The sequence below is a fragment of the Crocodylus porosus genome, unplaced genomic scaffold (genome assembly GCF_001723895.1).
Source record: "Crocodylus porosus isolate Cpor-Errol unplaced genomic scaffold, CroPor_comp1, whole genome shotgun sequence".
Classification (NCBI taxonomy): Eukaryota; Metazoa; Chordata; order Crocodylia; family Crocodylidae; genus Crocodylus; species Crocodylus porosus.
In genome coordinates, this window is record NW_017728907.1 from 21,002,242 (window position 1) to 21,029,663 (window position 27,422).

The 27,422-nt window shown below is 45.3% G+C and overlaps 1 protein-coding gene across 3 annotated transcripts in view; it reads left to right on the plus strand.

Annotated features, from left to right (window-relative positions):
* The window catches only part of CACNA1E (calcium voltage-gated channel subunit alpha1 E), a 229,610-nt gene that overhangs the window by 59,007 nt on the left and 143,181 nt on the right, over positions 1–27,422 (plus strand). For all 3 annotated transcript variants that reach the window (XM_019530950.1, XM_019530951.1, XM_019530952.1), the window contains exons 5-6: positions 1,238–1,390; positions 3,280–3,461. In XM_019530950.1, the coding sequence (XP_019386495.1) occupies positions 1,238–1,390; positions 3,280–3,461 (335 nt within the window). The remainder of the gene's footprint in view (positions 1–1,237; positions 1,391–3,279; positions 3,462–27,422) is intronic.

The following is a 27,422-nucleotide window of genomic DNA, read 5'->3' on the forward strand; positions in this document are numbered from 1 at the left end:
TGCCCTTCATGTTCCCTATGTGTCCTATCTCTGCCTGACATTTCATGCCAGTAGTAAATCCACTCTTTAAAAAATAATTAGGCAGCAAGCAAGCAGTCACAGTGTGGCTTAATCCCAGCTCTGGAAATGCCCTAATTGAAAGATTAGGTCAGGAGTAAAGTGCTGAGGCTGAGTTGTATAAAGAAAGCATACACTGTATTACTGTGCCCACCTGTCAGTGCCCCACCTATCAGTGGCTCTCTTGGACCATGAAGTTCAGATGGGGAAAATTCTTAAAAACTCTCCTCCTCTGCCAAGTTACTTAGAAACACTGCTTGTGCTCCCAGTAGCTTTTCCCACATCATTATCCAAAGTAAGTGTCTGCACAGCATGTTTGGAGAGCAAAAGCCATGAAAGTTATCAGGCAAGAAATGTATTACATAGATTGTGCACCTAACTCCTGAGTGTGCACACAGTCCTGCCTTTCGATGCACAGACTAAGTAATTTTGCATGGAAGCAGGGAGCAATATATGCACTCCCTTGATTTTTTGTGCATAAAATGTTCATGGGTGTGTAAGCATATGTTATTGCTTGTGAAGTGGATATAGAGCAATTTTGCATCTGCTCCTCTGAGCCTTCAAAATGTGGCCCCACCTGCTTACCTTGCAATTTCCACACAGTCCTAAAGCACAGAGGAGAGGGTGCTGTTATTTTATCATGGTAGCTTTTCAAGCCCCTAGGTCAGATCAGGGCCCCATGGTACAATGTTCTGCATGACACAGTAAGAGACTGCCTGTCCTGAGGAGTTTTCAGTATGAATAGACTAAACAGTCAAAGGGTGAGGGGAAGCCAAAGACAAAACCCAGTGAGATGACTTGCCCATGGTGATGAACAAGTTGGCAGTGAAGCCAGACACAGAACTGAGATCTCGTACATCTGGTGCACTTTCCATGGACCATGCTGCTTCCCTAAGGGTACAGCTTTCCTCTCTGCCCCAATGGTGGATCTCTGCAGTTAGAGAATGATGGCTGAGAGAAAGCTTTGTTCAAATTTCAGACTTTTTGGCAAGGACTCCTTCACTGTGTGCTTTGGCCTGTGTCTTCATGTGTTTGGGTGGCTGTTGATCCTTTGTCATCTCTAAGGTTCATCCTGTTCTTGCTAAGAGACCCTCTTGAGGAAAGAAGAAGGATTATAGTCATTTGTTAGGCCTGGTGATGGGGACTGTCCCTGAGCTGTGTTCTCTCTCCTCTCATTTAGGTTTACAGATCGTGTTGAAGTCCATCATGAAGGCCATGGTGCCTCTTCTCCAGATAGGCCTGCTGCTCTTTTTTGCTATTCTGATGTTTGCCATCATTGGCCTGGAGTTCTACAGTGGGAAGCTGCACCGGGCTTGCTACGCAAATAATTCAGGTAGGGAAGTAGTCTTCTTTCTCCTTTTTTATGCTGTTCTTTATATCATGCAAGTAAGGTACAGCAGGATGAGTTGAGGATAAAAGGGCCTGTTTGTCTTTATATGGAGCTAGGTGCATATGATGAGCCCACTTTGGAAACCCTAGCCTTTCTGGTTCAGGTTGTCATACATGACATAAGCAGTGCAGTGGGTTGATGTTTGTGTGTTAACACTGACACTGTAGATGCCAACACAGCTGTCGTTTCATAAAGCCAACAACTGAGAAAATCCTGAACCACTGCTCCTGAAGGACACAGTATAGATAAATGCCACTTCACAGCAGTACTGGCTGAAACCTAAGGCCACCTGTCTTACAGCTTACTACTTGTCATCTCTGTTATATCCTAGACAGAGGTGCAACACATCTGGAGCTTAGGGTTCATCAATTGGCTTTCCTTCTCTATTGAATGTTATACTCTGTCATTCTCTTCATGGACCTTGTTGTCAATTGGGGAGGGTGCCAGGAACACTGGGAAAATGGGGATGCATTTTCATGGAATCATTTCCTATTTTCTGACCAGGTTTCTTATGGAGATGAAGAGATGGATTGATTTATTAGAAATTTCAACCAGGGATAACCTCCCTCTTAGACAGTGAATGGATTTAGCAGGCAGGGGAGTAGATACAAACTCTAATAAGTCACTTCTAGTTCTGTTTCTCTGGGCTGGCATTATTTAGCAGAATGAAACTCAGATAAGAGCAATGCCATTCAAATTACTCTTTTGTACTTAGTCCTATGCTTTCTACCTACTGAGCTCTGAGCATCCCTTGTATAGACCCCAGATGATTGTTCCTAGGTCATAAAACCTCTGGATCTTTTGTTCTTCCTGGGGAGCTACATTTTGTAGACTTCTAGCTCTTAAGGGGCCCAAAGACTTTTACAGACATTCATGCTCTCCAAGCCCCAGTAGCTGACAGTCTGAGCATTCTTTATCAGTAAATCAGTCAATCAATCAAAGAACGAAAAAGGTAGATGCCAGAAACCGGGGTAGTTATCTTCTGGCATCTAATAGAAGTTGATCTCATTTTAAAAGAGGAGGGTTCCTGTTTCTCAGGCTCAGTAGAGCCAACCATAAATCAGGAGTTAGCCTGCAAAAATCAGTTTAAGGTTATGAGACTTAAAATACTAATGAAAATGAGGTCTGCCTTTGCATTTCCTTTTGAGTCTTTTGGATGCACTCTTGAGAACCAGAAGGACCAGCAGCCTGCTCTGTTAACAAACAAAAGATGAGATCCTCATTGTCCTCAGAGGAACACCCCATATATCACAAGTCTTGCATCTAAGTAGCCAGAGCTGGCAACATTTCAATACAGAGAAGAAATGCCGCCACCTTTTTAGAAAATTATTGTCTGTTAATGAAGGCGCCCGCCATGTGCTGGATAGTTTCCAGACAGGCAGGAAAGGAGCCGTCTTTGCCCTGAGAAGCTTCCAGTCCAAGGAGAGTCAGGCAGAAAGGGAAATTGAATGAGAGGTGGATGTGCTTCAACATAACTGGCCATCCCTGCTCAGGAGGAGCCAAACCCAGGAAATTGGGCTTTGTTGCAGGTCAAGAATGAGGCGTATTGAGTGTGTCATTTGCACTCTGGGGCATCATTCACTGGGAAGGCTTCAGGCTGAGAATGAAATGCATTGACAGAGCACTGGGGTCAGTGAGAGAAAGCAATAAACCCTGGCTGGGCTGGAACATCAGGGCGCTGCAGGTCATGCAAATTCCAGAGAACCTAAGTAACCCTTGGACAGGAGAGCATTACTACAGCAGGAGGCAAATCCCCTCTAACCTTCCTTTGGATATTGGAGCTTGTGCCTGTCTACCTCACCTCAGTGCCTCCTTTATCTCTATGATTGCAGGTGAACTAGAAGAGCTGGACCCTCCTCATCCCTGTGGAGTGCAAGGGTGCCCCCCGGGTTACGAATGTAAGGAGTGGATTGGTCCCAATGATGGGATCACTCAGTTTGACAACATCCTCTTTGCTGTGTTGACCGTCTTCCAGTGCATTACCATGGAAGGGTGGACCACAGTGCTGTACAACGTGAGTAAGGTCTGCAGTGGTGCATTGGGGAATCTCTGGCATTCCATGGGGCAAGGAAGCAGAGATGGGGCACATTTCCCAACAAAGCTTGCAGGTGTGGGGAAGTCACTGCTCCAGGATCTTCCATTGGAGCTAATGAAGCTGCTGCTTAACAGCTGGATAGAAAATGCTGAAGAAGGACAGGTATCTACTTTATGTCTACAGCCTGGGCTCAGCCCTGTTATCTCATGAACATCTGAGAACCCTGGAAAGGAGGGAAATCTAATTATTTAGAGGAACATGTGACACCTTGCCCTTATCCCTGAGCTGGATTTGTGTTACGTCATGGAGCAGGTTAAGTGCCGCAGGCCTGCCAAGGGTTTGGCTTCTGAAAAGATGGAAAAGATCAGCCCTCCCCACATTGCTCACACACCTGTTTGCAACCAGTGCACCATAAGCATGCTCCAGGGCACTGTTTTTCCCAGTGTAAGTGGAAGAGATGTCCAAGTCACCCCGATGCAAAACTTCTCAGACATTAAGGTGTCACCCTAGGACTGTAGACGTGATTTGCTGAGCTCTGAAATGGCTGCAGCTCAGTAATACATGCAGTCTCCTCAGAGGGGAATGATACATGCATTTCTGCATGTTGCTTTGTTTGAAACTATATGAGGGGTCTGTGTGCTGATGGCACAGAGGGTCTTTGTGCCACATGGCTGGTTTTGGATTCATGGATGAAGTTTCTTGAGTGTCGTGGTTTTTACTTTTGTTTGCAAAGAGGCTAGGATTGTAGTTCTGTATCCTGGCAGTGTCCCAAATGGCACGGGGACCCATGTGTGTTGTGGGGCTGAGATGAGGCAGGGAATGGAAATGAGACCATGAGAAGAGGGCAATCTGTGCAAGAGGGGATGTGTGGCCAAATCCATCCCCAGTGTAATGTCTGTTGTCTTCAGTGGTGCCACACCCTTAATGTCCTTCAGTGTCTGGAACATACAGTGATGTGTAGCTTGGCATCTCTCACAGGGAGATCTGTGAGCGATCAGCTACACTGAATGGAGAGCAGGATGCAGTGTGCAGTTTGTGGCTTGGATGATGTGCCAAAAAGTTCTTCATGTGAATGTTTACTTATGTGAGTAGAGTCACTAATCTGATCGTAGGACAGCAAAAGACAAAATTCTGCATGCCTCATCTTTACCAGTGTCTTCACACAGGGCTCTTCTTAGGGGGTATGAATAACTCAGCAAGCCAAAAGGGATCAGTGAGTGACATTTAAACAACTAGGAAACCGGGGGACAGTTTAGAAAAATAGGCAGATCCACCAGGGGACTTTGGTCTTCCTCCTGCTAAAGAAGATGGCTTGTGTCTGGCATTCTCTGCCCTGGCAAGGAGTGGCAGAACTGTGTTGTGGAATTAAAGATTAACATTTCTTAGTTGAGAAATGGGAGTAGAAACTTGTCTCCAGTGACTGCTGCCCATGGATATCTAGACATGCTGCCAAGGAGATTGTCTTCCACAGAACACTTCTGCTGTAATTCCCCTTACCTCTGAAGCATTTAAACAGGGGTTGTCCATTAGGTTGCTATTCAGTTGTATCCCATGAAATGTCCAGCAATAGGAGGTGAAGGGCCAGATGGGCTGATTGTCTTAGTCATTCTCATCTCCTGTTCACACGTGCACATGCACGCTTATCTCCTGTGCTCGCATATTCTCTCTCTGTCTCTCACACATGCACACATGTGAGGGAGTGAGCTAATGTATAGATCACATGCACATGCTCCTCCTACACTCTGCTTGATCTGGGTAGGAAATACACCTCTCTGTCTCTGAGCCTATTGTTCACCTCAGAATACTGGGGCTGGGAACATTTGGGGCTGCAGCCCACCTCCATCCCCCTGCCTGCCTTACTAGCTTTCACACTCTGTAATCTTGTTTTCTTCTCAGGGCTTCGCTCTTTTTTTAAATGCATTTACATTTGCAGTGTCTCTCGCTGCCTTTGGCAGTTTGATTCTCACATTCATGACTTCCTCTCCGTGTATGGCAAGTGCTTCTTTTGCTTGCCTCTAATACCCTGTCCTTTCTTGTCTCCTCCTGGTCTGAAAGCTGGCCATCTGTATGACCTATGGGACTTCAACCTGCTGTGTCTTCTGCCAACTTAGGATTTTGTCCAGTTCTGTCCTCTCAGAAAGTGGGCCCTAACTCTGTGACCACTATTTCAAGCAGGTCTCCTAGTGCTTTTAGGAGAGTTGCCTTTGTGAGTGCTTCCTGAGCCCAATGGACAGGTATCCATTGGGAATGATGGACTAGGGGAGGCCAGCCTTTAGAATTGGACTATGGGCAAATGAACACAACTAGATAATGAAGCCTTTACCAATCAGGCAACATGCAAAGAGTCTTTCAGGAGACTTGCAGGCTGTGGTCTGTGGGCTCCAAGTACTGCTGGTCACCCAGCTACAGGGAATTGGGATGTCTCATCCCTAAGACTTGCTTATTTGGCTATAAAAAGCATGGAAAATTTGCCTTGATTTCTCAGACATCTTCATATTAGATATCAGGCTAGATATTGAATTGCATGAGGCTACACTCCCCAGTTCCTGTCAAAGCAGAACCCCCACATGAACAGAGAATACTGGACTGCACTGGTAACTGTGAACCCACCAAACAGACAGCATCCTCCATCCATCACCATTACCACTATTCAGAAACAACTTCACAGACTATTTGCAAAGCTCAAAACCAAAGAATCCAGTCTTCAAAATCTAAATAATCCTGTGCTCTGTGAAAGCCCCAGGCAGAGAGCCAACTCTGTGGCTCAGGCCCATCTATACTCAGAAAACGTTTAATTAAGATTCAGACTTGGGTTGAGTTCTGGGGCTAGTGCTTATTCCTGACAGCTTCACAAGCACTGGTGAGATTTCAGAGATGCTCCATTCCTGGTTGATCTCTTAATCTTGAACTGTGGAATCAGGGTGTATGTTATGGTGATGTCTTAAATCACCGTAGTAATAGATGACAGAGCAGGTGTGTATAAAAAATATGAAAGTTTCTGGTTTCTGTTGGAACTTAGACATGCATTTACATCCCCGTGCAAAGGCTATTACAGGCTCTTGTTTGGGCAATGGGTTTCAGTCACCAGAGAGAAAGGGCAGTTCTGCACTGTCAGAGTCCATGCTGTATGGCAGTGGTGCTCCACCTTTTGACCCTGTGGGCCATATGAGTGACATGGGGCTGGTCTGTGAGGTAGATCAGACCCTACATCTCAGTGTTGGACTTGTACTCCCAGATCAGGACTACACTGCCCTCACTTAGCTCCACAAGTCAGGATTCGAGCCCCAGGACCTCACACCCTTCCATGTGGCCCTGTGTGCCAGGATCGGGATCATGGGACCCTTTGCTACCTTCATCTAGCCCAGTATGCTGCAGTTGGAGCCCCAGGACCCTGTACCACCTCCATCCAGTCTTGTGCATAGAGATTGGGGCCCCAGAGTCCCATGCCGCCTCTGTTGGGCTCTGTATACTGGGATCAGGTCCCAGGATCCAGTACTGCCTCAGGCCAGCCCAGTGCCCCAAGATCAGGACCTGTGTTACCCTGCACACTGGATCTAACACACAGGGCTATGGCCATGGGTCTTCCCATGGACAGGGAGACACACAGCTCAGATGACAAGGTGGTGAGAGCCAGACCTGGCCTGTGGGCTAGGGGTTAAGCACCCCTGCTCTGTGGGGAGTCCCATTGAGCCCTGCTGCACCGACTCAGGTCCTTTTTTAGCAGGACCACCACAAACTGGCCCCAATTACAGGTGCCTTTCTACTTCACCTCTGATTGATCATCATAAGGTCCCCAGGAAGTACTTACCTGGTAAGGTCATGTCAGGACAACATTCAGAAACTTCCTTGTATTTAAGGATTTTGTTTTGTTTGTTTTTTCTTCCTTGAATCTCCATCTTACCATGGGGACATTTTTTCTAAGACTTGTTGCCTGGGCTTCTCTCTTTTTTTTTTCCTCTGGACATTCCTTCCCAATCAGAGATGACCATCCTTCAGGTGATTTCTGACTTCTCTCCTCTCAGTGACCAAAGGGACCAATTGGAGACTTCCACCAGTCTCTGATGGTGGCTCCTGTTCTCCCTCCTCCTTTTATGTGGCAGCCAGGGGGGGTATCAAGGCTGCTCTTCCTGCTTCTTTCCAGCTACTTTCCCAGACATTCAAGCTCTTAACAGCCCCCAGAGCTCTGCAGAAAGCAGCTGGAAACAAGGAGGAAGTATCAGTACTGCATGGCCTGCCAACTCTGCACAGATTAGTTTGAGAACAATTGCAGTGTACAATTGCTCTCATCTCATGGGGGATACATTACCCTCCCAAGGAAGTGGGAATGCTGCAGTCACTCCTGGCCCCTCCTTTGCCTGCAGGTCCTCTCTGTAGCCAAAATGTTGTCAATGGAAATAGGAACAACAACACTTATTTTTGTTTTTCCTTTTTAAATAATGAAATGGAAGTAAGGAAAGTGGCAGGATGTTGTGTGTGTGTGTGTAAGTAACGGAAGGACTCTCCTTGATGGATAAGCATGATGAGATGGACTGAGATGGACTGAACTGTTGTCCTCAGCCTGGCACCAGATGTATGACCAGCTATGCCCAAAGCCATTCTAGACCATCAGTTGACCTATTCCCTGATTCCATTCTGCGCCTGTAAGTTTCACTGGGTTTCACTAGAATTTGATCATAATACATGATAGATGCAGCATTCTTGATCACGGCTGCTCTTCAGGCTAGCTATCTTTGCCACATCAGCTGTGAGCTGTTGTCTGACACAGTTGGCACTGAGCAGCCTTTTCCCCTAATGCAAGGAGACATGGCATTTGATCTGTTCTCCAGGGGGGCCTTGCTTCTCCCTGGAGCATACATTCAAACACCAGGCGCTGTTCCCGATGAGGGTGATGATACTTTCAGCAGGTACTGTAGCTCCCAGAGAGGCGGGAAAATGCTTGCTTTGGACAAGCCCACTTTCCCGCCAGCACCGCACAGCAACAACCATAAATCTGTGCAGCTTATGTCAAAACATCTGCCGATTGGGAGGAAGAGAGGTGCACACATGGGTACGCTGAGTTCAGGTTCCTGACAGCATGTGTCTGCCTGCCACAAGCAGAGCCAGCAATTAGCTAACTGACACTTCTCAATGCTCCCCATCAAAGCCTTCCCACCCCCTTCTCTTTGCTTGTTCTCTTCCCCTCTCTTCTTTAATAACACATGCACTGAACTTGGAGAATAATGGCATTATACGGGTATGATGCAACTCCCTTGGGGACCGTGTCATGTGACTGGGATGAAAGCACTGGCAGACGCCCACGACTGAAGCAGGTAGCAGAGAGATGATTGCCCTCTTCTGTGATGGGGCACCCAACAGTGCCAGTTTGTGGGTGTGGTGGCTCTGCTCCCCCTGTTGGGAAGAAATGCAGTGGTCTAGCAGTTCTCAGCCACATGCGTTGGCTCCAACCAGCCCCTTTCTACACAGAGACAAAGCCTTTGCCTGTCAGCTTCTGCTGCCTGTGCCACTGCAAACGGCTGTAAATACCAGCCCTTGATGCCTGGGAAAGGTTACTGCGGAGAATAATTACCGGTGTTTAGTCTGTGTAGAAACAGAAGGAGTGTGTGCCCCTCTATCTTAGACTAAAGTTATTTATTGCTTCAGACGATCACATTTGACCACATAAATATCAGGCTACGGGATTTCTGTAAGAGCATGAACAGCTTTAGCAAGCCAAGGGACAAAGGGTTGGGCACTTGCCGTGAGGGAAGAGATTATGGTTGAGGAATGGGAATTTATTAATTTCTTTTTTGTCAGTTTAAGAGCTTGTATCAGCACCTGCACTGCAGGGCTCCTATTTATACATACACACATATGTGCGTATGCACAGATGCCACATATACACACTGTGGAAAGCTTTGGAGCCTATGGGTTAAGCTAGCCTCCCAGCTGGAAGCTGATCCCAGGCTGTGTGTGCAATGAATTCACTCTGCTTAGAAACAGATGAATGCTTTCCCCCAGAGCCCTATTTGGGGTTCTGCCCAGATACAGGATCGAAAACTGAACAGAAACCACAGCAAACACTGTGTGGTTTGACTGTCTCTGTCTAATAAAGAGAAGCAAGCACACACACCAACAAACAGTGTCTAATCCTCAGTCTTGGGGTGTGCGCAAGGCATATGTGATGGTGTGGTGTTTTATCAGCATCGGAATAGCATTTCCACAGCATTAGGTGAGTCGTAACCCATGAGCAAGTGAGGCAGCTCTTCCCAGACATGCCGCTAAGCCCCACCTCTCTGTATTCCCTGCAGGCCGTGTCTCTTCCAGGAAATTTTCTAGTGAGCGTTATAGATATTTGTGAAGGATCAGGAGTCGCCTGGATAATTTATGAATGCTGTGCGTTGGTCTGGTTATTGGAGTGCGTTCTGTATGGCTTTGTTGGTTTAGCTTAACCAGCCTGTCTTGAAAACAAGGCAGGAAGAAAAAGAATAGTTCAGGGTAAGCCATTTCTCAGCAAACACTTCAGAGTGAATAATGACAATGCCAAAGCTATTAGCTGGGTTTTAGCCTCCTCTCTAGTCACCCTAGAGAAACCCTGATTGAACCAGGACAGAAGAAGGCCAGGAGCAAAAGTAGAAAAGAGCTCTCGGAGGATTAAAGGGGACCCTTCCTGGAGAGGGGAAGCAAGACTGAGCTGATGAAAGGCACAGGCATCACTGTAATTGTGGCAGTGTTTATGCAGAATGTATTTGGCATTGCTCTGCCTGAAAAGCCAGTGAGCCTGTGCCCTATTAATCACGCTGGGACAGGACATTACTTAAGCACAGCAGCATGATACTTTTATTCCCCCATAGAGTCCAGTGGGACTATTTGTAGAACACTGTATGATTCATCAGGATTGAAGAGGTCAGTATCTGGCTCCTTATGGTTTGCTGTGTGGGTCTTGGAGGGAGAAGAGGATCATAATAAATTCAGGAAAGCTCTTAGAGTTGTCAGCAGTAGTTTCTACCCTGTGTGACAAAAAATGTCACAGTTTTCAGGTCTACTTTTTTTCTGATACACCAGGAATATAAACCCAATCCCAAACGCTTTCCAGAGAGTGGTGTAAGATGGGCATAAGTCTGATATATCACACCTGCAATTTGTAGCCATGCCATTTTCACTGATTTTGCCTATGCAACATGCCTTCTCTAGTTGCAAATCATTGTTTGTTTGACATTAAAGGCCTGAGAAGGAAAATGTGGTGTATGCTATCATTTCCAGGGCTGATGTCTGTGGTTCTACAATGCTCTAATTCCATTTACAGGTGAACTTTATTAACACGACTCTTTTCCCTGTCTCTGCTCTGCCTCAGCACATGCACCTTTTCATCAAGGGGGTGGTTGCTGGGATCCATCTACTGGTGTAGACTCTTCTTTTATGGAATAGACTTTAATTAGAGCTTGTCTTCTCTGAATTCTTTAAGATGTTGCTGTTGGGAAGTACAGGAAAGAGGACAGTAGTCCCCCATTAGCTGGGATTTAGCTTCCTAGCTTGTCTTATTTAGTTTTTCAGAATTGCACGTTATCTAGACGTATTGCTCCATGATTAAAGTTAGGTTTTAAGCCTGAGCAGTTTATCCTGGGTTGCCCTCTCCATCTCCAATGACCATGCTGCATCCCAATGAGGTGGCAGATGTGGATACAATGCTAATAATGTTTTTAGCACATACATTCTGTACTGCCTCTTTGAAGTGCTATACAACCATAGAGCCATGAAGTCCTGCAGTATCCTGCTGAATTAGATAAGTGTTGTTGTTCTCTCCATTTAACAGATGGGACATGTGAAGTAGGGAGTATAAAAGACCTGCTGGTATTGTCAACACAAGCATTCAAAATTCATGAGTCAGGTCCCAGAAAATTGTAAGATTGTGATCTTCAAGCTGGGATGTTTAAAGTAATAATTCTCTTTATTTATTTCCCTTTATTTCTGATTTTTGAGACTTCTGGGGTCATTTTTTTACCCCAATTTATGAATGCTGTGCATTGGCCTGGTTATTCAAGTGTGTTCTGTCTGGCTGTGTTGGTTTAGCTCAACTAGTTTGTCTTGAAAACAAAGCAGGAAGGAAAAGAATAGTTCAGGAGAAGCCATTTCTCAGCAAACATTTCAGCGTGGATAATGACAAGAGAGTGGTTCTCACCAAAGAGAACTCGAAATTTGTTTGTTTTTAAATGTCTCATTATTGCCTGACTGCAGCACCTGGGACTTCAAGAGGTCTGTCAAATTAGCAGGACTTCCAGGACTTGGTGCACTGGCTTTGTGCAAGGTCAGTGATGGTGCTACAAGAGGGATTAGAACATGGTAGCTCCTGGCTTGAAGGCCTTTGCTTCAGCCCGTGGACCTGAGTTTCCTGTGCTGGTGGACCTGAATACTAACACAGTCAATGGTTTGGAGCCTGCCAATGGTATAATCGTGTGACTGTGGACTTCTCTATTTCACATTATTATGTGATATCAAGCATTGCCTGAATATTTGTCCTTGACTTCTAAGTCCCATGGAAGCAATTGCATATGTAAATATGGACAAACTCACCTTCCTGTCACAGCTGGAGCGAATGAAGCCACCTAAATTTGGAGGAGAGCCCAGTAGAACATGGGAGGGACTGAATGCAGCATTTCCAAATGTTTCTGAAAGCAACTGAGGTGGCAAAGAAACCAGAGAGCCTGAAATACTTTACACTGTTACAAGTGGCAAAGGTCAGATGCACTGCAGACCCATAGTTCATTCCAGAGAAGACATCAAGTGCCCTGCAGATGCAGCACCTTAATTCAAGAACGCCACCTTCTGTATCTGGGGGAAGGTGCGTTTCCTCTCTGAGGCTAAGTACAGACATTCAAAAAGCCTGACTTGATTCAATCTTTGGAGGTTAGTCCAGTCTGTGTAGATTGAACCAGCAAGGAAGTGAATAGACATTCACTTTTGATTCTAGAAATGCAGCAATATGTCTGCAGTGGCTCAGGCCAGAAGCCAGGGGGTGCTAGAATGAGCTGTCCCTTCCCTTCTGCAGTGGCTGGAAGGAAGCTGACCTTGCCCAGTGGGGGGCCATGGCCAGGCCCCAGCAGGCCTGAGTGTGATTGGGGATGGGTTTTAAACCCCCACCCTAGCCTGCAAGGACCCCGGCTGGGGTGTGCCTAGGGGGGAGTGGGGAAGCAGCCCTTGCCAGGCTTTGAGGGGATGAGGAGGGAGCCTGGCCAGACCCTGTTCTCTCCTCCCTCCCCTCTCCCTCCCAGGGGACCCCAGGTGGGGTCTGTCAGGCCAGCGTGGAGTAGACCGTGTCAGGCTCCCCCCACTTGCTACTCCAGAGGTGGGGATGGGGGGTGGCTAGACAACAGCCTGGCATGGCCCCCTTGGGCAAAGGGGGCAGGGATGGGGTTTATTCCTCTTCCCTCCCCTTTCCCCCAGGGAACTGCAGTCAGGGTCTGCCAGCCCCTACCACCACTGCTTGCCCCTGGCCAGGCAGACTCCGGCTGGGGTTCCTTGTGGGGAGAGGGGAGGGAGGGGGAATAAATCCCCTCCTTGCCACTTTCGCTTAAGGGGGCCATGCTGGCCAGCATCTGGCCATGTCCCTGCCCCTGCCACTGGAGCAGCCCACTGTGGGGGGGCACATGCACCCCTGTGCACCCGCTACCAGTTGCCTATGATGCCATTACCAGGTATGTGATTTGATCAAGAAGTTCTAAGACTTGATGTTCGGGTATTGTTCATCAGGAATTTGTACCGAGTGGTCAAACAATCAATCAGACCTTTTATAAGGAGGTTTTGATTTGATTGAGAGATAAAGTTAGAAGAAACTGCCGTGAGCTGTGTGAAAATGGTCAATGATTTTTTGGCTGAAAAAAACATTCCTGTGATATCACACCCTCCGTATTCACTTGATCTTGCCCCATGTGACTTTTTTCTGTTCCCAAAAATCAAAATGAAGCTGAAAGGAAGGAGATTTGATGACATCCCAACCATCCATAAGAATGTGAAAGCGAACTCAAAAAACTCACGGTTGAAGACTTTTGAGCATTGCTTCTGAAAGTGGCAGGAACGTTGGGACAAGTGCATATCATCTGGGGGAGATGACTTTGTAGGGGACAGCTCATAAAAATGTTGTTTGTACACTATTCTTTAAAATAAAGGCCAAGTCTTAGAACTTTTTGATCACCCCTCATATATATGGCAAAAATGTCACTTTGTGTGACTTAATGGTATCATGCTACACTCGTGCAAGAGTTTTGGGGGTTTTAAATGAGTTTACATCATTGCAAACTAAACTACATCCCATTGTAGTTTAGTTTGCAATATTGCAAATTGCAGCGATGCAGACAACCATGGGAGCGGCATGCAGGCTTCACAGATAAAAAGGGTCAGGCCCCTCACTGCTTCTGCCTTCAGCAGGCTCCTGTGGCTGGCAGGATGCCTGGGCCAACCTTGGAGCAGGCTGGCTTGCCCCTGGAGCAGTGTGGAAAGGTGGTAGGAGGGCAGCTGTGTTTGGTCATGGCAGGAGAAGGCGGCAGGGACAGTGCAAGTAAAAATCCACCATTTCAATTTAGGTGGTATAGAATAAAACCCTGTGGACTAAACCCCTGTTACATGTGGAAGCGCCCTAAGAAACTAATTGCTAGGCAAAACCAGTAATGTTAAGTTACTGACCTAAGAAAGTCATGTGAATTTAAATAATGCACAGATGTGCTAATTAGAAAATAAACGGTTTGTACCATAACTGATAACCAAGATTTCTGCGAGAAAGATTATTGCAAGAAATGAACCTGACTTTGCAGAGAGCAATGGATTTCTGCAGCACGAGTGAAAACCTCTTCCCAAATGCAAATATTAACAAGCAGCAAAAGAACAGGCATGTGTGTGGCAAGGGATGAAGAGAAGATACAAGGCCACGTGAGCTTTCAGTAAATGTGGAGGCAATCACAGCACAACACAGAGGTATCCAGCCAAGTGTATCAGAATACAACTGTATTTCAAAAGCGTGTCACTGAGCACTGAATGCAAAGAAACACAAAAGCAAATTTTTTTTTTAAGAATATACAACTGGAGATAAACGCTTGATCCTGCAGAAACAGAGTTCTTAGCTGGTTTTCTCGAATTTCCAAAGCGAGATGTAACCACAGGTTAGTGTTTGGTATTAGAAAAATAATCAGACCTTAGAACAGTATGTGAATTTCAAAATAGATTCTGGACTGGAGCTGGATGAAGTGGCGTCAGTTAGGGCATATATGTACAGAAATATTAGTGACAGTGTGTTGCTTGGCATCATGGAGCAAAAATGAGCCACTGTAGCAAAGCAACACTGGCTTGTATAAGGAGAGATGGGTTTAGGAGATTTTGAAATAATAGAACAGGAAGTCCCACCTGTATTTGACTTAAACAACAGCTTGCAAATGATCCTGAAATTGCAGGTGTACTTGTTAGATGTGAAAAATGAGCCTGGGATAGAGCTTCTTAAAGTAGCAGTTCTTTTAAGAGTGCCTATAAAAAAAACAGGAGATTGAGTTGCTTCAAGAAGAGTAGATTAAAGGAAATACAATGCTAAGTGGCTCAGAAAAGAAGCCTGCCTTACAGGAGGGGGAGAGAGGAGTTATAGATGGATGACCAACAGAAACAGCCCAGACAACCGCTCTGTATGAAATTGTATTGGGAACATAGAGCTGAAATTTCTGTCTGTGTTGGCACTCTATATAAAGGACATCATGTCATAACTTATGAGCCCCGCAACACTAAGCATGAGCCACAGCGAATGTTGCCATCAAAGAAAAGGTGAAATCTGCAGTACATACAAGAAACCAAATGTTCAAGGACTACTGAAACCATGTGAATTCAGCCTTTTGATCTGATAGAGATTAAATCTAGCCATGCATACTAATTAATATGGCTTTATTAGCAAAGGCCAAGGTTTTGCAAAGTGATTAGTGATTCTGGGTGGCTTTACTTATAAAGTACCTAATGCCTTAAAGGAACATGATTGAGCCCCTGTCCTTTTAAGATCAGGCTTTTTCAGGTGTCTCAAATTGAGCACCAAAGAATGGAGCTATGTATGATCACCAGTCACTTTTGGAAACCTTGATGAGAGGCAACAGCAACTTGCAAGTGAGTTTGTGTGAATCTGTGCTATGCCAGCATGGCTCTCAGGTGACAAAAATCTGATGGCCTTAAAAGGACACATTAATATGGGGCTTAAGGTATGGATTTGTTTAAATTCATTGCCTTGTATGCATGCATGTGTTAAAAATGATAGGGGTTTTTTTTCCGCAAATTCCCCAGGTTTCCCAGTCATAGTTTGGGAAACTCTCTACTACTTAATGCCAGTCACTGATATGTTAGAGCACTGGGATCAGTCTGTCTTTGGCACTTCTTTCAGCCTACATCATTCTAGGATATGAATGTCTCACAGCTGTTGATGGCTTTATTCTCATAGCACCTCTGTGTGGCAGGTGTGCTATCATCCCCATTCGTTAAGTAGGGGGAGCTGAGGCAGAGAGAGGCTAAGACTACGTGTGGGTCTACACATGATTGCCAGCTGTGCCGCTGTAGTGGCATGCTCCCCCAGTATAGCACACTGTTACGGCGACATAGCTGGGAAATCTATCTGCGCGCAGTGCAGTAACAGCCTGTGTGGCACTATGCTTTAGTACTTCCTTTTGGAGGTACTAAAGCACTGCGCCGTAGCAACTTTGCTGTATGGCAACATGTAGGCATGCCCATTGTCTCAAATTCTGTGCACTCTCCCCATAGCATCAGTTCTCTTTTTCAGCTGGGCAGAGATAGAGAGAGCAAGCAAGAATGTGTGTTACTTTATTTTTATCTGCTGCTAATAGCTGTTTTCTAGATATTGGAAGGTTTCCCCACCAAACAGCTCTGCTGCACTTCCCCTAGGACAGCTCTGCAGCCCTTGGCCTTTCTCTGATCCTGCCAGATCCCCCCGGATCATTGTTACACTACTCAGAGCTGCATGGCTGTTGGCTAATTTGGCTAACTGAATACCAGTGACTCTGAGGAAAGTTGAAAGGGGGAGAGGTTTAAACAAAGCACTGGCAGAAAATGGGCAGTTAAAACTGATTAAGTGAGATTAATCCTCAGTCTCAATCACCAAGAGGGTGAATTTAGGAGAATTATTTCTCTCTTGTGATGATCTAACCTCGTCTGCCTGCTTGATGTAGGCAAAAGTCTCATTTAGGGGTATAATGCTGGGCTTAGGAAGAAGGGGTTGATTTAGCTAAGAGGCTTTTAAATCTCAAGTTGTCCAACATGGAACGGGATGGAGAATTTGTGAGTATCCTTATTCTGCTGATTTCAGCAGAGCAGAACGTTACCTTTCGGTACCTGGCTCAGGGCATGTGAGCAGAACAGGCCCAGAAAGAGCCCCAAGGAAAGCGATGCCAGGGGATGTCACATGCAAGGACTGTAGAAGAGCCTGGGACCGAGCAAATGGACTGCAGGGTGTTAAGAACTCTGCACAAAAATCATTCAGGGTGTTAAAATGCCTCCAGTCAACCCTTTCTAATCTACCATTTCCAAGGTCTGTTAACATTCACCAAAACAAGCTCAAGCTCCCCCTGCCCATTGGATAGTTGGCAGCTGGTTCTGGCCATGATGGTTTATGCCACGGAGCCCTTCAGGCAGTCCTGGGATGGATGTAGTGCCAGGCATATCCATGCTTCCCTTAGCACTCTTCTGTGCCTCAGCCACCTCAGGAGCTTTCCACCCCTTTCCACAGATGTCTCGTAGGATGATCCTGCAGCAGGAAATAGGTACATTCATGGGATTGTGCAAATAAGCAATAAAGGAAGAAGGGGGTGGTCATAGTTGTTGGGCATTGGAGTGTCTGGAGGTGTTGTGACATTTGTGTCACAGTGGTGCAGCCATGTGATGTCTGTGTTGTGACATTGTTACCCTTGATGCCACTGTACGTCTCCCTCAGGCCAAAGCATTAGAGCACTACTCTTTAGATGCGGGGAGAGGAGGGCAGAACGAAGTTCTTTCCAATTCAGCCTGCTTGTTCTTGAGAACTAGGTGGCTCCTTGTTTTCAGAAACTTCCCCAATGTCCCTGTATTCAACAGAGACATTGGGCCAAACACCTGGCTGGGGTGTGCCAATGAAGGTCAGTGAGACTATGCTAGCACAATTTGGTGTCACACTGTATCTCCATGTTAGCACCCCGGGAAACCTGTTATTTGAAGCTGGGGAGTGCTGAGGACCCCTCTGCCTGCCCCAGGTTTGATACCTTGCCCTTTCTTTTTTTGAGATTTCCCAGCTCTCCCTGCACACACAACCTCATCCTCAGGGAGGTGAGGATGGAGAGGAAAGGTATGGTCTTACTCAGTAGGAGTAGCACCCTTTCTCCTTTTCCTCAAGCTGAACTCCTTTCCTGAGCATCCTGCCTGCACTGTCATTACCAGCCAAGGTTAGCCAGGGGATCTCTAGATGGCTGAGCATTCAGCAAGGAGAGTCATGGATCACCTGTAAGTCTGTCACACTTCTGCTCCTATGAAAGGCACACATGAAGCAAAGACCTCACTTTGTACAGTCTTCTCCCACATGCTTACCCAGCAGAGAGCTGCATGGAGGATTTGACTCCAGAGAGGCTAATTACAGAAAAGCCTCTGCTTATGTCAGTGAACTGTCTCCTTTGGGGTTGGCTGGGAGCAGTAGTGAAGAGGTTAAAGGCAGTATTTTTCAACTTTGCAAACCTGGCACTAGACTGGTGGTGGCCCTGGACAGAAGCTAAGCCATGGGCCCTTCTCACTTCCCACACACACCTAGCATAATTTGCACTTACTTAGCCCAGTGGCCACTTCTCCATGGCCTGAAGCCCTGGGTAACTGGACTAAACTGACTTTGCCCTAAACCCAGCTCTGGTTCTCTCTGTGACAGTGAAATGAGGAGGAAGCAGTGGGTAATTGTTAGTGATTTCTCCAAATGGTGTGCAATCTGGTTAATATTCCCCTTCCTAATACAGAAAATAAAGGGGTGTTTTTGGAGCGAGGCAGTGAAAGAGTGAGCAAGCTGCAGAAGGGAAAAGGGGAGGGATGGCCGGCAACCGCAAAGGAGAGATGTGTGTAAGGAATGAGAAGCAGGGGGGAAACAGAGAGGGAATGACCTGGAAAGAGGTGGTGGGGGGAGAGTGCTTGGTTTTTTGTGTAACGTGCCCAGGAGATGTGCGAGTGGAAGGCCGTTGATAACTCCCTGATGTTAAAGCTCCAAACATCTAACAACTGATCTTTCTACTGGAAACATGGATACCAGCATTGATGTGTAAAGAGTTTAATGAATGATGATGAGTGCCCTGGGACAGTATCAGATCCTCAAGCTGGTTCATTTACAAAAGGGGAAGAGCCCCCTGCTTGTGCTTAAAAAAAATAAAATAAAAATAAACTAGGGGGGGAAAAAGCCAAAAGAAAAATCCTGTCAGGGAGGTATGAAAATTTAATCAACACCCAACACTCTTCGCAGTTCTGTAGCAAGCACAAATCTTATTACCTATGCAGCTATTTCTGTCAGATGCCAGCCTTTTCAGCAGCACGGCTGCCCAGAATGTGTGAGGATCCAATTGCTGACTCTGTACCAGCCACAGAAGCAGCGGCAGCAGCTGTGGAAAACGAGAAGGAAATAGTGTGCGTGTGCTTGTGTGTGTGCGTGAACAGGAGAGGCATGTGTACATACACGGAGACTACATTACTGATATGGTGTAAAGGGTTTACTGCAAGAACATGGGCTGATTGTGTGATTTGCCAGTAGCAAAGAAAAAGGGGTTGTGCACATTACACCAGTGCCAATAAAACCGTTACATCATATGCCATCATCACATGCTCTGTATGTTCCCCAGACCTTATTGGAATAGTGACAGTAGTATTGAGACGGAGGCTTCAAACGGAGGAGGACACAGAATCTTTGTAGCCTTGCAAAGTTGTTAGCGCCCAAGCCAGGGATGTACCGGCTCTGGTGGTGGAATTCCAGGTGGATATATTCCAGTTATAAATTTTGCATGTGTGTCTTGATGGAAGCTGAGTGGATTTTGTTCTGATTTGGCTTGTTTTTCAGATGTCATTGAGAGTGGAAAAGTAAACCAAGTGAAGGAGCAATTGGCCAAACAGTAGTAAAGTTGTAAATATTTTGTTTCTTTTTTTGACTTGTGTTTCCTCAGGTCAGGTGTCTCTCCGGTTTCTTTGCCTGATCTACAGTTTAGGAGGGTGGTGGGTGCTTGAGGCTTCTTACAGTGAGGTGGTTTTGAGTATGTGAGATGCTTATACTTGGTCTAAATGTGGAAGGACTTTTGCAAGCTCTGTCTTGAAGAAGTAAAATCTTTGTAACCTTCAAAACGACAGAGCCAGTTGTCTGCACACTGATCCCAGTCTAATGATTGAATTGAACTCATGCTTTCACTTTAAGCGTGTTGAGTGTAAACCAACCCCTCAATATTTTTCAGCTTTGCAGAAACTTGGGCCTAGGTTGGGAAGTGAACCTTCATCTCTATAATGTTTTGAGCCAGAATCCTGGATCCACACATTACCAAACTTTAGCCTTCAGAGCATTCTCTAATGACTCACATGTGCCCGTACCTTGTTTATATTGGTGTGAGCATCTACTTGCTAGGTTTACACAAGACACAGCAGATCCATGCAAACAGAGAGTGTCCCACAAATACAATGCTGTGCTACATAACAGAGTTGCCACGGCAAAATACATGTATGTCTTTTGCTGTTTGGTCTTTTCCTTGGAACATTATTGATCCTCTTTGTGAATCCATATTTAAACTGGTAGAGAAACCTTTAACATTTTTCTTCTTAAATGGCAGGTCGTTTTCTAAATAGATGTGCATCATCAGTGCATTACATTCATCCCCACTACCATTCCACTAACTCAATGTAGTGACATCAGGAATGAATATGGCTTGCTGTTGCTTAGACTGCCTTCCTTATACAGACAAGCTGCTGTTCCACAGGGCAGCAAGGAGGGGAGAAAGTAAGATTTTTTCTCTTGGTTCCTTTCTTACCCTTATATTTAACACTCAGAAAAACCAGAGCCCTTAGTGTGTGCCAAATGTTCCTGCATTTTGCTGAAATGACACAGCAAGAAACAAACAGTGTCTGCTGTATCCACACATTTAACAATATGCTCTGTTAAAAACTCCCTGCCAACACCCTCCCCCTTTACTCTCCAAGGCAAAGGTTTTCTCTTAGACCTTCTGCTTTAAAAGCCTGAATAAACCTTGGTATTTTAAGAAGAAAAGTGCTCTGACAGCGCACAAGAAACTTTGAATTGTTATAGCAGCTCCTCTGAGAGCATAATGGGGGGAGAGGGATGGCTCAGACCAGTCTGGCATCTGCTGCTCATCCTCTTTAAACACAGAGCTCGTAGCTTTGTTAGCAAGTTTAGCGTTTTTGGAATGTGTCACTGAAACTTTGCAAAACTGTTGTTAAACCTCCCTTCTTATTACCATATCTTCTCACATAAAGCACACATCTGTTTCCAAAAGTCAGCTTTTAGAAATTGGGAGTGTGCATTGTATGTGAGGAAATATGGTAAAAGCAGTTTCTGCCACTTACCTAGCAAAGAGTGAAAGCAGAGCCTGCCCTCAATCCATACTGGGCAGAACAGATAGTACTACAAGCAATGATCTTTTTTCTTCATTCTGCCTTCTGAAAATAAGGCACATATCTTATTCCAGGGTGCACTGTATGCAAGAAAATATGGTATTTCTATGTGTTATGGGCACGTGTGGATCCAGGATTTCCCAGAGTGGGGTACAGAAGCAGCAACCCATGCTGCAGAGGTTGTACGTACTACCTACTCCCCGCCTGATGCAGCTGCACTGTTGGGGACTGGGCTTAGCTTGGCTGGGGACAGCGGCAGCAGCATGGAGGGAAGTAGTTTCTTCCACCCTGCCCAGTCCCCTGGGGGTAGGCACAGGGAAGGGTAACCTCCTCCCACCCCTGTTGTGCTCTCTTCTCCCGTTTTGGTGCTCCCTCCTCCTCTGGGAAAAGCAGCAGTGATGGGGGGAGGGAGGGGAAGGGTGTGTTTCTAAACAGGAAGGGGAAGGGAGCAGGGATTTTTACCTGCTTTAGGGAGTATAAAAACTCCCCGGAAACACCTGTGGTGTGCTCCAATTCAAAAGGGGGGTGCAGCCATGCCACTTCATCCCCTCTGGATCTGTCCTTGATTATGGGAAATCTACACCAGGATCACACATTGTGTAGGTGCTATCCACAAGCAGTGAGAGATGGCCCTTGCCCCAAAGAAAATACAGTCCACCTATTTCCGAAAGAGCAAAGATGGGACAGAGGGGGTATTGTTATCTCCATGTGAGAAATGAAGAATGGAGAGCTCAAAGCTTTGATTTAGGGAAGAGTGTCCAATCAGGACAGTATATAAGCACATGTCTTCCAGACTCAGGGCCTAAATGACTTGCCTAAGATCATACAGAGATGGACCCAAGTCTCTTGAGACTTAATACAGAGGCTTAACCACCAGACTATTGTCCCTCCCCCTACTGCAGAGCAGTTAATTCTTTCCTCCCAAGATACTCAGCTGATATTTGATCATTTCTTGAACTTTTTTAGAACCCTCCCCCCCCCCCCATTCAGGAGGTTTCTAAACATCCCAGACTTACAGCTTTATTTGTCTTGTAGCTTGTCTTATTTATAACTCTGTTTGAGGAGGTTTCTAAATGTCTCAAACCTATAGCTCCATTTTTAGAGAGGCGGGCCTAAACCAACACTCCGGGTTTTCAGAACATTCAGAAATCTTGGGATGTCGATGGGTGAGGCTTCAGCTGCATCAAGCAGTACCTGGATCTGTGAATTTGTGATAGAACCTCTCTCGCTGGGACAGCACGTATCTTGTAAACCAGGAGGAAGTATGTACAAAGCGTTCTCCATCCAGGGCATCAGCCTATGGAATAATCTACCAGGGGAGATCAGACCAGTCCAGAGTCTGATTGTATTTAGGAAATGTTGCAAGGCTTTCTTCTTTGAGAAAGCCTTTCCATAATGATGCTAAAAGTTCAAACACCCCTTCTCTTCTGATTTTTTTCCTGACCCTATATTCCTGCTCCTTCTCCAATACCCCAAGCAGCTGGATTTCTGTGAACCCATATTGCTAGAAAAAAGAGAGTACATGCCTCAATCAGCACTCCCTGATGTTAAAGCTCCAAGCATCTAATGACTGAGCTTTCTACTGGAAACATGGATACCATCATTGCTGAGTAAAGAGTTTAATGAATGATGATGAGTTCAAAGGTCTGTACAAATAAAACATAATGAAAACCTCATCCTCCCAGCGGGGTACTTAAGTAAATATTTTTATCTCATGGGACTACTTTGGTTCAGGTGAGAATGCAGGAGAAGTCAGCATAAGAATAAGGATTAAAACTACAGAGTGGAGTTGTGCAAATCACTGATTCTTCCAAGCTGAATATGGGGGGGGGAGTTATTTTGGATTGATCCCAAATTATTTTTCTTTTACATTTCAGAATTAAAAACCTTAATTTGGATCAAAATCAAATGTTTTGTTTTCATGTTGTTTTCAACATTTAAATCTATTTTTAATAAAGGCAAAGTACCGTTTTTTAACTAAAATTACAAATCAAAGCGCTTCATTTAGGAAGTGTCCAAACAACTCTTCAGCATTTTTTCAGAATGTTTCCTCCTGCTTTTTTAAAGATGGAAACAACTCATTAGAATTGACCCCAATTTATGAACTATTTTGGTTGACCCCAAAATGCATTTTTGTCCCAATCAAAAAGGTTTTGGGACAAAATATTTTGTTCCTCTCTTCTTAGGAGTTCCTGGCTTTTGGCTATGTATTGAAACCACCAGGGCCCACTTTTTCCAAGTTTCCCTGTTACAATAAAAAGGACAGTAGGAGACGGGGAGCTGTGCTGAGGGAGGTTGTTAACAATGGAGTCTATGGGGGCTTTCAAGTGTGGGGTGTAACATTAACCCCTTTTTCAGCCCTGAAAATTAGAGCCAGGTGGAAATCTGAGCTAGCTGTATTTAAATCTGCTGAATCCCAACTTCAGGCTCAACCTCAACTACAACCTCTGTTTTAGGGTTGCCAGGCTTTTGCATGACCCTAAGATCCATGACTTCGAGGAGTCAAATCTGTAGGGAGTGGAGTGGAAGAGAGGGCTGCCATATGTTTTATACTATTTTGGAGGCAGGAGGGGAAGAGAGGACACAGTTGTATGTGACAGCAGCTAGAAAGAAGTTTGCTAGTTTCTTAACCAGTTGGACCTGTCCCACAGGTGGGACACGAAGGTTGTGTAGGTGGGACTTCAACTCATTGCCCAATTGAAACAATCAGTTGTTTGCACTTCAAAAAGATGAATCAATAGATATCTTGAACAGTGCAATTTTGTGGGGTTTTGTTTTTATAATGGTAGGACCAGGGTTTTTTGACAAAGTGGCTGGTGGGACATAAGGTGCAAAAGGCTGAGAACCGCTATGAGTACCAGACCCAGACTATTTGGTATTACATTGTTCAAAATGTAGACAGACAGAATCTGAAGCTAAACTTGTTTATTTAGGGTCATTTACCCCTTCTGAGGTCCCCAGAAATTTGTGCCCCAACCCAACCCCCTGCCTTTCACCAATGGCTGGCCACCTGGAAAAAAAATTGGACATGTCTCTTTCCAGAGCCAACACCATAGCAAAAACAGTGAGGTGGAAGGGTCTTCCTTCACTGCCAGAGAGTTTGCTGCCTCCATATCACTTCCAGCCCCTACCAGTATGAAACTTAAGTCCTAAACTCCAACCTTCTTGAATGGCAGAAGAATCTGCCTTTTTATATACAGTGGCTGAATGCAGGCTCAGGGAGAAAGGCAGAAACCCAGCAGCTGAGCACAGCATTGTTGGATGTAGGGCTTTTACTGAACACTTGCTCCTGAGTCTGCAGAGCAGTGTATGTGTTGTCTTAATTGTGTGATATTCATAATTGACCTTCATCCCACAGCTATATTTTCTTGTACCTCAGCGTTTGGTAAAGCAGCACTCCAGCCCTTGATCTGCAAAGGAAATGTACTAATTTCCTTATTAAGCTAATTTAGAAAAGAAAAGCATTTTCATTCAAACCTTGTACACTAACTGGATAGTTGATGGATACCAGGCACTGCCAGTCAGGAATAAAGCATATGGGAGATCAAATTATAGCTATTAAAGTGAAGAAAATCATTTGTTACTTTGATGGAGAGTCTTTCAGCCTGTGACAAGGTCTTTAGGGGAGTTGGACATTCTAGGCAAACTGGTGATTTTTTGCTGCAGTGTGCAAGGCTTGCTGCTTCTCCTGTGTGGCTTTTGTATGTTTCTGTGTGCATGATGGAATCTATACTGGATGGGTTCTCAATCCTTGTGAGGTGCGTGTTAAAATAGGCAAGGAGGAAGAAGTCTGGGGATGGAGCAGGAGGCGACTCTGCAAATGAGGATTCTAAAGATGGATCTCAGTCACAGAATTCAGTTCTGGATCCCAGCTGTCCCCCACTGTGAGAGTGCTTTACCCAACAGGGACAGAAGTGATTTAAAAAGGTGGGAGTCCGGCTCCTCATCCTGGGGCTCTGGTGGTTTCCTTTCCAGTGTTCCAGCTGGAGTTGATCTCTAGAAAGTACCCTTCCTTTAAATTAGGCATCTGTACAAAACCCTCTGAATATTCAGGAAGACCATAAGAATGATGTGGGTGTTGAGCAAGCAACTACTGGAAAGACCTGCCTTTCTCTGCTCCCTCAAACCTTCTTGTCAAAATTCATAAATGGGAAGGATGAAAGAGTCTTTCCCCACAGCTGGAGCCGTGATAAAAGGTTGAATCTCTTTGGTGGCCATCTTGTGTTAGTGAGTATCCTAACAATTTTACTACTTACACTTTATATGAAACCATGTACTCCTGTCAGTGAGATGCATACTTTCACAGTTTTCAGGCACTTCCACCTGACTTTGCACTCACACTGTGGAGATGTCTGTCCGGCATATCCACTAATTGCTTAGTTAGGTGATCCTATAGTGTTTGGGAGAAATCTTCCGCCCTGTTTCTGAACCCGGTTTTGAAATTACTTCAGACAGAGACAGTCAGTGAGTGAGGTAGCCTTCTCAGGTCTCTAACTATTAGGGATGTGTGGATAATTGAATCTTCCATTCAGCTGCTAGACTCCCCTACTCTCCCCCTCTCTCAAATCACCCTGGGATGATCCTTTGGCAGTACTCGTACAGCCTTGGTTCCCATCCCTACCTATTGTCAGCAGTGGAAATGGAGAGTACCCCCAACTCCCTAGTATATATACCCAATTGCATTGTGCTTAGGGACCTCCTCTGAGAGGTATGGGCTCAGGAGGGGAATTGAGGATGGGTCCCCCCTGTACTGGATGATTAACCTAATCATGGAGTGGGACCCCTGATTCCTTTTTCAGAGCTACAGCTGCAATTTTTTTTCCAGCTGAAAGTATTCATTGAATTTGACTCAGATTCATGACTAATTACACGACAATCAATGCTGAATTTTTCACTGAATTTACTATTTGTCAAAAAAGTTTTACTTGGCTCAACTCACAGCACAGGCAGGACTGACTGGTGTGCTTACTTATGTGCATGTTTCCAAGCCGCGCTGGATGGACTTGTTATAGATTACTTACATATGGACTCCTAGCTTTATACTTAACATCTCCTGACAACCTGGGTCATCCCAGATGCCACCCAATGTGCGTAACTATTCATAACAGGATCTGCCTGTCTTGCAGGTGGATAGGGGACAGCTTTAATGCATTACTTTTAATGAATCTCTGTGTGGGTGAATCTGAGATTAAGCTGGAAATTCCTTAAGGTGTTGCCAGAGAAGCTTAATCTGGGATCTCTAGGATCCCACAAGACTTGCGCCAGCAAGAAGGGCCCCACAGATAAATACAGATGCACACAATTTAGGCTAAGTTTTTTTATGGATCCATTTTTCTCTGGCTCAGCACAGTCTAGTCCATGGGTAAGTCACAGATAAATGGTTACAGTAATGATTGCATATTACGCTAATCTAATTACGTGCCTTTTTTGATCTGGATGGGAGCAGAAATCACAGAGGCTATTTTCTAATGTGGATGAATGTAGACAGGGCACTCAGTTGAACCTGGAACATTACAGCATGTGGAGACATTTGCTAAATTTTTGAAGGGGCTTTGTTGTTTTTTATGCTCAGGGAGTGTTTAGATTGTTGGCACTATAAACAAGGACTCCTTTTCTGTTTTTAAATGTGTGCGGTACTTACCATGATGAAACCTTGATTCCTGACCTGAATGTGGCCTTTTAGGTGTTATCACAGTAAAAACAGTGCAGAAGGAAAGGAACAAAGACTTGCTGCAGAAGTATCACATGATGGCATTTATTTTTAGGGTAGAGAAGGGTTGTTGTCTTCCCCTTAGCAAATAAATCCCAAACTTTCCCATATATACAGACTGAAGGAGGGTGCATGTGGGCTGCAAAATGTGTACTTGCTTTGTATATATATAGATATAGATTTATTTAGATTTCTTAATCCCCAAGTGAAGCCTTTTTTGCTCACCAAGTACCTTTTACAGGTCTTTAAAAGTGCAATTACTATTGGAAGAAGCCAGCAGCAAACCCATAACCTATCACAATAGCAAACAGAACTGCACTGAGTTCATATAAATAAATCCCCACCTTTCCTAGACATCACCCCTCCACCAGCAATTTCCTCCCCCAGAAACTCTATTAAAGAGTCTATCCTTGCCGTGAGTGCTGAAGGGCTCTTTTCAGATCAGGGGAGAAGTGCATTGCAGAGAATGCCCTGCCAGCTGCCCCCTCTCCATTACACCATGGGGAAGCCTGCTCAAGCTCTTTCACGGATCTCAGCTATGGCAGCAGGACACAGAGAGGGAGGCAGTCTCTGGCCATTTATATGCCAAAACCTGTGCAAATGGAACAGAGAATTAGTAACCA